Consider the following 12764-nt stretch of genomic DNA (forward strand, 5'->3'; position numbering starts at 1 on the left):
AAAGCCTCGGAAAATTCTATGAAGTCACATGATTTTACGGCTTGCCATACTCCATTTAAAGCAGTTTTAATAGTTTCTCATAACTGAGTCTCCTTAGAGTACTAACCTGACACTTGTCTCCTAAATAGTACTGTCTCCCAGCAAACACCATGTAGTCACTTTTTTGAAGCTCTAAAAATAAATGAATAAACAAATAAAAAGGAAAAAGCCTTTAAACTGCTGTTCTTTCTGCATGTATCCTACAAGTACTTCATGACAACATCCAACTACAAATTATAGGCCAATTGAGTTAAATATATCCTATGCATACCTGACCACTCCCCATATTAATGGTGAAGTAACTGTAGATGTTCTTACAATAAACCAATACCACACTAAGACACAGGAGATCAACAATATCCAGGTAATGCAGTAAGTAGCACTACTACTTCAATACTACAATGTCTTTTGTGATGGTACCAAGTTAATCCTGAACTTAATACTACTGCTGCTATTAAGAATCTTGTATGTTATACAGGTAAAACTAACATTGCCTAAAGTCTCCTTGCTGCTAGATTTCAGTAGGTTTTTCTCCACTTTGCCTGGATTATCTGCACATCAGTACTCTACACAGATAATTAGTTACTATGTTTCAAAAATTTTAATGACCCTCATTATTGCTTATCCAATTGTAAAATGCTGGAGTTCTTCAGCACACAAAGCATCTCAGTAAGTCACTACTTCAACACTACTTTCTCAGTAACTTCTTGCTTTACAGATCAGCAAGAGCGTATGCCACAAAGCAGCAACCTATCCCAAGTCATGAAGACCATGAAGTCTCTCCAGATTGTTCAAGCCCAGGAAAGCTGGGAAGCAAGAGAAAACTCATCTCATCTGACAGATCTCAATGCTAAATTTGAGATCTTCATTACTGCACAACTCAGAAGACAAAAATCATGCTTTAAAAAAGCAGTCATCCATGCACACATGCTGCAACAAAAACCTCAAATTTGAATGATTCCCAATACAACAGAATGGTAACGCAGCATTCCAAACTCTGCTTAGAGTCCTCATATTTCCTGTACTATAATAAATAAGTAGCAGCAGTCAGATTTTTAGCAACCTTATTGCCCTTATACAATGTCAGAAGCAGTATATTTCGTACTTATTTAAATGAGGCCAAGAAACCAGCTACTAGCAAGAAGATGTACTACAAGTATCTGCTGGGTTAACCAGTATCCTTTACATTTCAGCAGTAAAGAAACAGGTGTCATAGGCCTCAGATTCATAAATTTAAAACTGAGTCTAGTACAGAAAGAGCTGTTTTCTCCTTTTAAAAATACCTTTTCTGCTGTCCAGCCAAACATCAAACTCCACATTTCGATAAATTTCAGGGTCCAGTGCCTTTAGGACTTTATAAGGAACAGGCATCTTTGATGGATTTTCTGGAAGCTAAAAAGAGTCGAAATGGAGCATTAACAAGCACATTTAACGCGTTCACCACAGTCTCTATCCTGCCAGCATTTGCGGACCTTTCTAAGATGTACATGCTGTCTTCCAAAATTTTCACTTCCACTATATTTGCCTAAAAACTAGTGCTCGTGAACATAAAAACACACTTAGGCGTTCAGAAGCTGAACAGACAGACCTCAGAAAGGTTAGATGCATGTTCAAGTGCAATACTTGGCATCTTCTTTACTCAAAAGGAGTCAAAAGAAGCTGACCAGAACAAAGCCATAGCTTCAAAAGTTGCTGGGAATTTCAGTTGCTGTATCTGAAAACAGGTTTCTATAGAGTTTCTAAAACAGCTCCAAAGTGATTTATACTGTGTTCAAACCAGAAGTGAACTGATTAAAACCATTTATGGGAAAAACAAGCAGCAAACTTGGAAATACTTGCTAAGCTCCATCTTCAGGTGAAAAAAAAATATTAGCTAGAGAAGAACAAGCTAAACTCAGAAAGGCAAAAGCCTTATCAAATTTAATAGAAGCTCAAGGGCAAAACCAAAAGAAAAGCAGATGCAAGAAATGAGCCATTCACTTTCCAAAAAGTCTTTTTTTAAATAAATTGAAAATAGGGTTTAGCCCTAACAAGGGTAACATCATACAGCAAAACAACCCACCATAAGGAATTCTTCCCTAACTGACAAACCTTTTCTTCTTCAATGGCTTGTTTGAACTTATCTTCCTGTGGATTGTCAGTATCATTGCCTTGCCAGTCGTCCACTCTAAGTAATTGAAAATAAGATTACCAAAGATACCATGCATCATTTCTAGGCAGGATTAAAAACAACCAACTGTTCACACAATCTGGAAAAGCACCATGGTGCCATCAAGTGGTAGATTTCACCTTAAACACTAACCACCGTTGGGAAGCAGTACAGGACAACCCTTTTCCAAGTTTCAAGAATGTGATCTTTACTTGTTCCAACACCCACTGCTACCGAGGGCTACTGCTGGCATTAGGAAAGGCTGAAGATGATCCCACTGACTGGTTAAACTCTTGCACTGTCAAGTACAACGAGACACTCTGTTTTAAGTCCTATCAAACCAATGCCACCTGCAAGCATTCAGTCAGGCCTTATCTAGTGACTTGAACAACACACGATACAAGGGTTTCTATGGGTACGTTCTGCCTGTTCCCCTCATCCCCAGTGATTCAACAGACTTGAATGATGTCACCATTTAATAGTCTATTTGAGGTGCAATTCCATTAAAAAGGACAAACAAGAAAATAAAGCAGAGCTCATTTTCTCAATAGGCTATTGCCTCTGCAGAGCTATAAAGGTTTAGAAGAGTAATGACAGCTTCTCACATAAAAAACAACTCTGATGACATAAGGAACAATTTATTTAAACAAAAGCTGTCATTTTACTGGGCAACACATAACTGTAACACAGCCAGCAGCAGAGGATGTTCAATTACGTGACACTTCCCAGCTCCAAGGAAAGCACGCTCTCTTCCATAATACACTTCATGTTTGTGTTATGAGGCAGGAAAAAAAGAAGAGTTAATAGCCCATGAACACTCAAAGAAACTTAAAAACTTCGCAAAGAACAACTTTTCCAACTTTTTTCTTTTGCTTCCCTTTTACCACATCCCTGTTCCCAAAATATTACCTCTTTTCTGATGGATTTCTGGACACTTTTTCATGAAGACCATCAAAGTTTGCATCGTCACTTCCTACACAGCCAGTGTTTCTGTTCTTCTTGGATCCACTTCGAAACACCTCAACTGCAGACCTTAATTCTTCCTCATCCATGCCAAACACATCTTTGTACAGGATCTCATATAATACAGCTGGACAAATCAACACAGAACTCAAAACAAATTAAGATAATATCAGATCCATAAGAACAGCTGCAATTTTCAAGGTAAGCACATTTTCAGATATTATCTGCTGTTACAAGGCTCTAGTTATATTAAATCAAAATAAGTAGAGGATCATAAAATAATTTGGATGGGAAGAAGTGACCTCTGGAAGTCATTTGGAACAATAACCCACTTAACAGATAGAATAATGAGTATACGTATATATTAATATATAATAGATGAGCTTCCACCTCTCTCCTCCCCACCGCTGAAAACCAAAACAAACACTGCCTATAAACTTCTGAAAACACATAATTCTCTTCCATAGAAAAATGATTTCAAGTTTACCCTGGCAAATAGCAGCATTTTCCTGGAATTGTTTTGTATACACAGAGTCATAATGGCCATTGCCGGAACAGCACAGTAAAATCTGGGAAAATAAAAATAAGGCTGGCTTTAAGGCTGTAATTACGTAAAACCTAATGTTTTCTATTTGATATCCTAGTTCAAGACTACATTATTCTTTCATTCTACAGGTGACACCACCTTACCAAGAAAACAATAAATATTCTCAATATAAATACAAAAAAACTGTAGAATCAGCTTAAAACTGAATTCTATGTAAAGTCTCCAAATAAGTTTGTCTATCATACAAACTATCAATTTGCACATCGTACTGTATTAAACATGAAATAAGAATTTGTTTCCAGCATACCTCTGAAACTACATGTTTTTCAAGAGGCAAAATAAATACAAGCCATTAAACACAGTAACCCTGAGATACACTGTCCAGTATCAAAGGCATATTTTACCCTTCCCTACCTGAGGATCTCAAAGAGCATCTACTCCTCTAGTCCTCAACAAAGCCCTGCTTTTAATAAGCAATATTCTGCTGCCTTTTGAAGACACATGCTTTCTGCAACATATGCAATGCTATACCATCAAACCCCATGTTAGCATGTGACCACAGCCAACTGCCAGGGCTTTTAATTCAGTGTGCACCATGTCTTCTGCCAACACGAGCTCTCATCTCATAGCGAGAATGAGCAACACCAGAAAGAATTGCTGCCTGTACATGCAGCCTAATGACAGGCAGCTGTCAACACTTAATGAGAGCTGTGGCAGTAAAGCCTTCGAAGACAAATATGGATTGAGACCACACTGCTTGATTTTTAAAGTTAGATCATTTTGGAATTAGATTAAGCTACACAGGAAACTACACTGAAAAATAAAGAAGCACATGTCAACAAAGAGAGTAATACTAACCAACAGAGAAGAACAGCTGCAGCAGCACAGATTTCAGAGCAGACTAGCCACTTTGGCAAATATAGTAGCCCATGCTGAAATCCATACCGCAGCAACTTCACTGGCCTCGTGCCTGAGCTAGCCACATAATTGCGTGGGCACATCCACACAATTGCAGAAAAAACAAGAGGAGTCTGATACAGTATTCCTCCTTTATGTTCCTTTTGTGCCCAGCAGTAATTCTTGTGTAGATAAGCCGTGCCATTAGCTCCCATTCTTCATTTGGCTCAATTTGTATGTCACTGAAATGAATCAGTTTGTTAGATTAATTAATTCCCATCAACTTCACCTTTTCAGGAAGAAAGGCTGCACATCTAATCCGAGTTCAGGAAGAGAGGTACTGGGGGTGGGGAGAACACCTTCTCTTCACCAGTATGATAAATATATCTTGTTCTGCTCTTCAACTCAACCCAGATATTTTATTCTACCCTGTCAGATCAGTCAAACTCCTACTGGGAAGTGTTTTTACCCAAAAACATCTCAGAAACATGTAAAAATATCCTGGAATTGCGATGCTGCCTCTTCCTGCAAAAATTAAACTTCTTTCCACCCCTCAGATGGGAAGTAAAGCTATTATAATAGAATTAACTGTTTTGCAAATACTGTGCTTCTTCTATGAGCTGCAATCAGCTTTGGGGTTTTGTTCAGGTACACAAGAGCACTGGAGTTACAAGAGCTCAATTCCAGTGACAAGTTTTTACAGCTAAGCAGAACTGGAGGTAACTACAATTCAGGGGTAGTAAACTGCCTCACTTCTCCTCACCTTGTCTTCAAAGCCATTGTCTGTAGCATAAATGGGTGGCTTTCCAGGGTACCGGTACAGTAGAAAGTCTCGCCTAGGTAAGCAAAGGAAAAACAAGATGTGACAGAGCACACTCTTACTAGAACCATGTTATGAAGATGTTTGCATGGAGCTGTTTTGAGAATCCACTGTTTGTTTATAGAAGAGTCAAGTAGAATACTTTTCCTGATAAACAAATGCTACCATACAGCAACAGCTAGATGAGCAAACAGTATGCATCTTAGGGAACAAAAATTATCTGTGAAAAACCATTATATTTAGTCACAGATTAGGTCAAGTACTTATTCTTCTGGCAAGGTGCTCAGACACTGAGACAACTCTAAGTGATTTAGTCACCCTGCAAAAGGATTAGAGTCTCAGTACAGGGAACAAGTTACTCCTGCAAAACTTCAGTTTTCAGTTTGTTCCTTTAGTACTGGAAGAGCAGGAACCTGCAAACGGGGGGTTCTTCCTTTTAACACTGGAATTGTGAAATAGCAGCATTTTTAGCAAGACAGCAGCATCTTCACAGGCTTACGTTACCTTTGAAATAAATATCAGGGTTTAAGCACCAAGTAAGGCAAGTATTCCTCACTACTGGAGCTTTCAAGGACACCTACTTGAGTTTTAGTCATGCTTATAACTACCACACAGTGTTTCCACTACACACAGTTCTTTGTTTTTTCCCATTTTCCACCCTTCAGCTACTAGAAAGAAACACTTGACTTCAGAGTTTAACAGTAGCAAAAAGAAAACAAACAAACATCACTGGAAACTGACCCTCCCCCTTAATCCACACTGTAAGAACACGGGCTGTGATGGCACCCATTTATATGTTAGTTTAACTTCATTAGGGTAGCATTTCTTACAATGTTTCACACATCAGCATCTCTGCAACAAGCAAATAAAAGGTTCTGAGGCCAGAACCCAAATGCCATCAAGTTCAAAACAAAGTGTAACTTAAGAAAGAGCCACTTACTTGTACATGACTGATAAAGCACTCATTTCCACTTGGCCAGCGCTTTCCTACGCAAGATTATGAGATTACATCAAATAGCAGAGCTGTCTTCAACACCAAGAACTTTATTCTAGCTCTCTGTAGTATTAAATTACATAACCAAACTCATCCATTTGTTAAAACAAGCAATCAGTGCATTGAGAGTTGAGATATTAAGATTTCCAGGGGAAAAACAAGTCTGCAACATGGGATGGCCACAATTACCAAGCAAAGTAAGATAGAGCTAGTTCTGGCAGCAACCCTTAAACATATCACTCAAGTCACATTTTTATTATTAAAAACACTGCATTTGTTTCAGAGACTGCTGCTTTCACCATACTTGTTGGTTAAAGTCTAACAAAATACAAAGTTTGAACTTGAGCATTCAAGCCTGGGGATAAAGGAAAAAGGCAAGGGATCGCAAAGCCCAATAAACATTTTATGTGAGGTACATTCCACGTGTTTTGCTCTTTCCTTCTTAGAGATTACAGTTATGAATAAGGCTCACAAGGGGCCACAGCTATACTGTTGAGTCTGCACAGATTGCTCCTTTGCACCAAAACAAACTCCCCACTAAAAACAATACTGCTTATACCTGTGAATATTCAGTATAAACCTGCAGTATTACCTATGCAAATGAGACCCAAATTAGACACCTCAAACTAACATTTTAAACCATCATCTAATTACTCTCCTGTTCTAGTCTCCTTAAATTTTTATCTCTTGACAACTATTAGATCAGACTTACCTTTGGATCTCCTAGTCGTTCAAGGTATTTCTCAAATGATCCTTCCACGTACTTTCAACAAAACAAGAAAGAAGAAAACAAACAGAAAAACGTAGCCAATTGGAAAGCAAAGTTAAACCTAAACACTATGCCGTATGTTACTAGCTGTTGAAGAAGAGGGGGGAGGGAAAATACACCAAATTTGGGACTAGTCTACCAATTCCTGTCATTTTGGGGTTCTGAAGGGCTGTGGTCTGACCGGGGGTATGACTCTAGCTGTTTCCTGTCTTAAACCATGGGAATGATTTGGGATACCAAAACAGAAATACCAAGACATCCTAAAAAAAATTGAGAGTGTGAGTCTGAGTAATACTCAGCAACTCATCTCCCTCCTAGATTAGATTAAGCACTTCACAGTCATCACAGGCAGAAAACAAAACATACGTATTAAAAATAAATCCCAACACCACACAAAACCATGCCACACACGCACCCACACAAACCACCACACACAAACCCAACTAACCAGCCAAAAAAAAAATAAAGAAAAGCTTGACTTTATGCAACAACTAAACATATTGTGAAGTGTCCCACCACCTTTTGTTGTTTGTTTCTTACTCCAAAATCTTACGTATTTCCTACCTCCTAAATTCTGCAATAGTTGCTCCATAGAGAATATACTACATAAGTACCTGGCACTCTCGTGGTTACATGGGTAATAGTAAATTGCTTGATTTCAGGAACTTCAGAAACACAAAGTCAAATACAACTTATGTGACTGAAACTCAGGTAAGCAAGCAATCACCTTGCCCTTTCCCTTCCCTTACACAGCTCAAGCCTGGCAAAGCATTGTTTTCAGTGCACGTTTATGTGGGTATTTTATGGCTAAACCACTCACCCCCTCCCACATTACTGCCCAACCACATGTGCAAACCGGCCTAACACATGCATTACTTACGGATTCAAACTTATGCTGGTGTTCCCTCATGAACGAGACACAAGCTTTTCTAACTTCTGTGTGATGAATTTGTGATGAAAACAGCTGAAAAAATAGTAGTTGTTAAAGAATGAAGGGGAAAACTGCAGTTTAATTTATGCTTCACCTTAGGTTTATTTTACTAACACCACCACAAAACACTCCACAAGATAGGGAGACGCTGCAGAGCGGCACCGGCACTTGGGGAAGAGGCTGAGGGAAGCCCCAGCGACCCAGGAGAGCCCGGGGCTGATCGCACCCGTCCCCACACACACCCCTGCCCACCACACCTCACCCCGGGCACCCCGAGGGGGTCTCCCAGAGCGACCCCAACTGCGGGCCTGCAGCGGACACCACCTGCCCCGCCAGCCCCGGCCGGGCCCTCAAGGCCCCGGCTCCGTCCGACACCGTCACCGCTGCCACCCACCTGCTCCGAGACGGCTCGGAAGAGGCAGGAGGCGTCCTTGGCCGTCATCTTGCGGTACAACCCCAGGCTGGCCAGGTACTCGTCCATGGCCACCTCGCTGAAAGACTTCTGCCCGAAGTACTTCTTCCAGCCCTTCTGCATCCTCCCCAGGCGCCGAGGGCCGGAGCGGCAACGGCAGAAGCGGCGCTGAGGGGCCCCGCGCGGAGCGCTGCGCTGCGCGTGGCACGAGGGCGCGCGGCTGCTGCTAATGAGGGGCCGCGCTGCACAGGTGGGCGCGTTGGGCGCGGCCCCTGCCCGCCGGGCCCCTTTGCTGCTTCCCTTTGCCTGCCCGAAAAGCAGCAGTGCCCCCCCCGGGAGAGCCCACAATACCTGCTTAACGCCCGGGCACCGCGGGGTCGTTTCCTCTGCCCGCCCCCCCCGCCCGCCAAAGGAGCCCCAGCAGAGCTCGTCTCCTCCAGGACCTGCCTCGGGACGAGCGGGGAGTCCTTGCTAAGTTAACTCCTTGCAGCTGCATTGCTTGATGTGCCTGTGGCTGCAAGTAACTAGTGGAAAAAAGTCAAATGGTTATATTAAAAATTTGCTGTGATGTCCCTGTGTGCTCTCAGACATGCAGACAAGCTGCTCGCGGTGAACTTGAAATAACAACAGATCTATAAAAACCGCTAGGGAATTGAAAATCTTAGTTGCTCCTAATAAAGTTTTTGGGGAAAACTTTGGGAATCGGCAAAAATCACTCTTGCACAACTGTGCAGCATGATTTATTTCATATATAGCCCTTCTGCTTGATTAGGAAAATGCCTCTACGTACATTTAACTTGCTATTAAAAACTGCACTGACATCAGATGCACCGATTCAGGAGCTTCTTTTTCTTGTTTTAAGCAACAGTAACAAAAAAAACCCCACCTGACATAATGTACTTGCAGGAAGGTAATCAGCACCAGCTATGCACTGACACAATTCTAGAGCATTACAGACCACACAGCCTGCATTAAGATTTCAAAGTTTAATCCCCCCCTTCTCAAAATATTTACTTAAAAATTGACAGTAGCATCAACACAGTTGCCAATTTCAATATTTTAAATGGGGAGCTCCAATCAGTGTCAAATACTTTACAGAAGTCCAGATGAAGTAATGGTGGGATAACACCATGTAAATGGACTCATTGTCAACCCCATTCCTCTCCTATAGACCATGTTTGGGAGTAAATGACCCCAAACCAGCTGAGCCAGTTGGTGGACAGTTTGGCAGCAGGTTTGCAGCTCTTGACTTCGCACCCAGATTCACCACATGCCCCTTTCCCTTTAAAGAGGCTTAAATCTCTCACTTTTTAAATTATCTTTTCAGTACTTCGGTAAACAAATAAAATGAGAGACGAAGGCATCTGCTTATTTGCAGAACATCATGGGAACATCAACAAGGACAACTTCTTTCCACTAGTACCAGGCAAATAGGGTCAAGAGACCACGGCGTACAGGCCATGGACATGAAAAAATAACTTAGCTTGTCCTCCTCTCTGGAATTACCAACTCAGTGCAGATTTTGTGATGTAAATACCTGTCTGTCCAAGCAACTAGACAGTTCAAACTCCCCCTGCTCCTTGATGGCACTGTGCTCTTTTAAGTTAGATGTCTCTGAACTGGCACTAAACGGGAAACCATTTAATAATGTCTGTTAATAACAGACATTTTCTGAGGGTTTGTCCCAGTTGGTGGACTCTTTAAATATGGAAAGCCTCATTAGGAGAGGAGAAAGGTTTTATTCTGACATTTTTATTACTCTACATTGTTCATTGAAAGCCAACAACTTTATCCAAGAACAAAGCAAACTTTTCTGGCTGTCCAGGAGGAAAAGGTTTCAAAGTTGACAAGTCCATCGACTGCAGTGTCTCCACAAGAGTGCTGTAAAAACAAACCAAAACCAAATATTAAAATATATATATATATATATATATATATATCCATCCCCGAGGGAAAATTTTTCTTCACACATTTTTCTTTCTATTGATAAATACATAATTCTGTAGCCCAGAAACAAAAATAAGGACATGTACTGAAAGGAAGAGACCCCGCCAACCAGCAGGCCCCAGCCATCACTGACTCATAAGCAGCATTGCTGAGGACGCACTCTGACCTGTACCACAGAGCTGACAACCTCAGCTCTTAAATTTATCTTCTCTGTGGTTGCAACGCTGGGAGACCGAACAAGATCTGAAGATCTTCACCATAAACCATACCAGGAAATTTCATCCTATTTGAACACATGCCATAGTTTTCCATTTAACACACAGCCTGAAGAAAAGCTAAATCAATCTGTTAGCTTGCTATTATTAGAATGCAAATAATGCTCAAATGGTAGGTGCTGTTCAACAAAAAGAAATGAAAATTCCTTCCTGTCTCCAAAGCTGTCAGAAGCACAGAGATAATAAGTTTAAGGAACTTGCCCAATATAAATAAAGGACAGGCCTAGTCTTCTTGGAAGGCTCCTCTGAAACACATGAAATCCTTTTTGCAGGGCAAAGGAACAATATGCAGACTAAATAATGGCAGTTGCATTTCCTCTGCCTTCAATTTAGAGGTCATCTTATTTATAGAGCGCTATCACAAATAATCATACGCAAAGAGAAAACTGTAAGATATAATCAAACCAAGACAGTAAATGAAACTAACAGGAGCCAGGATAAACACAGCCAAAGGGAACTAGTGTTTTTGTTGCTGGTTATTTTTACTGGGGCAGGGGGAGGTTTGGTTGGTTGGTAGTTTATTTGTTGGTGGTTTTTTTCTCTGAAGTGACAGGCAGTAGATCTGTAAAACTTGTCAGAAGATGTGGTGGATTCAGGAAGATTGGTTAAAAGGGCAGCCTGAGTAAGTACTTGGAAGACAAGAGGTATTGAAAGTTACTAACCAGACAGCATCTGATTTAAGAATCTCCCTAAATCAAAGTACTTAAGAGTACTGGAGGGAAAGTAATACAAGGAAGCACCGTATGTTCTTACCCTGTTTCTACTTTTGGCTGGGCATCTGCATATGGCCACTGCAAATAGGATACTGAGCTACATGGTCTCCTGGTCCATATCAGTAAGGCCGTTCTTATGTTTTGTTCTAAATACTCCAGATAGTTTTATGATGTTGGTACATCTATACAGTCAACGTTAAAGCCCTTTACAAGGCAAATCCACATAGCAAAATGAGGGAGTCCTAAGTCTACAAGGAGAAATTTATTCCTTATGACTCATGGTTACAAACTGAAGGCCTGGGTTGTATTATTTCTAGATTTCAAAAAAGAATCCAACAACTAGTGAGAAAGAGCAGAGAAAGAGAGAGCAGTTAGATGCCTTTTGGATGCTACCTATTCCAAATTCAACCACTCTATTTGGTTTAAATTGCTCTTCTTTCAATCTGAATACATGTGCCCTCAAAAAATAAAAATATTAAAAAGGGGTCATGGTCAAAAAGCTTGATAAGTTTGGTATGTTAGGACCATCCACTATGGAAAATCTGCCTTGCAAACAAATGGTTATTATGGAAAACAACGTGTATTTCCTTGTTACATTTTCAATAGTGCAGTAACACCCTGGGTGACGGTGCTGAACACTGCTTGTGCAGTCAGGACAGCCACAGCAGCTCCGTACCTGCAACTACAGCACAGGACATGCCCATCTCTGTGGAGCTGTTTTGCCAGTTCAAGCTGATGGTTGTCCATCAGTTTTTCGTTTATTACTACTATTAGTGGTTTTCCTTCTTCTAGCGTCTCCAGACAACTACCTGCACCTACGGGAGAAACAGAAAACACGATGAGTTTTTGCCCTGACAGATGAAGCATCATCTTACTTGCTCTTCAAGAACGGGAGGCACCTGAGGGTGAACATTCAACTCGGCATTCCCTGCCAGCCCACCCCCGAGCCGCAGACACTTCCCCTCCTGCCCCAGGACGGGCTTGGCAAACAGACGGGGCTGTACCTGCGTGGCTGATGACCAGGTCCGCCCTCCGCAGGTCCCGGGCCAGCGAGTCCTTGAAGCGGAAGGATTCCACAGCCACGGCCGCGCTGCCGCTTGGCGCCGGCTCCAGCGCGCCCCGCCCGACCTGCAGCACCAGCTGCTCGTAGCCGCGGCTCCGCAGCACCTGGGCGGGAGGAGCAGGGTGTGCGTGTCCCTGGGTCAGACACTGGGGCGCCCGGCCCTGTTCCCCGTTACCCCTGCTCCTCCCACCGCGGCCTGGCGCCACAGACTGTTCCTCCTCCGGCGCCGCCACTTCAGTCCCTCA

General features: G+C 41.8%; 1 protein-coding gene across 1 annotated transcript in view; it reads right to left on the minus strand.

The window, feature by feature from the left end:
- ALG13 (ALG13 UDP-N-acetylglucosaminyltransferase subunit) overlaps nt 1-12764 on the minus strand; it is a 30167-nt gene that overhangs the window by 16729 nt on the left and 674 nt on the right. The window contains exons 2-14 of the mRNA XM_065077464.1: nt 12461-12623; nt 12133-12271; nt 10293-10402; nt 8504-8964; nt 8059-8142; nt 7122-7172; nt 6356-6402; nt 5359-5431; nt 3639-3720; nt 3098-3278; nt 2131-2206; nt 1323-1431; nt 107-171 (exon numbers count right to left, since the gene is read on the minus strand). Coding sequence (XP_064933536.1) covers nt 107-171; nt 1323-1431; nt 2131-2206; nt 3098-3278; nt 3639-3720; nt 5359-5431; nt 6356-6402; nt 7122-7172; nt 8059-8142; nt 8504-8964; nt 10293-10402; nt 12133-12271; nt 12461-12623 — 1641 coding nt within the window. The remainder of the gene's footprint in view (nt 1-106; nt 172-1322; nt 1432-2130; nt 2207-3097; nt 3279-3638; nt 3721-5358; nt 5432-6355; nt 6403-7121; nt 7173-8058; nt 8143-8503; nt 8965-10292; nt 10403-12132; nt 12272-12460; nt 12624-12764) is intronic.

The sequence above is a fragment of the Columba livia genome, chromosome 12 (assembly GCF_036013475.1).
Source record: "Columba livia isolate bColLiv1 breed racing homer chromosome 12, bColLiv1.pat.W.v2, whole genome shotgun sequence".
In the NCBI taxonomy this organism is placed as follows: Eukaryota; Metazoa; Chordata; class Aves; order Columbiformes; family Columbidae; genus Columba; species Columba livia.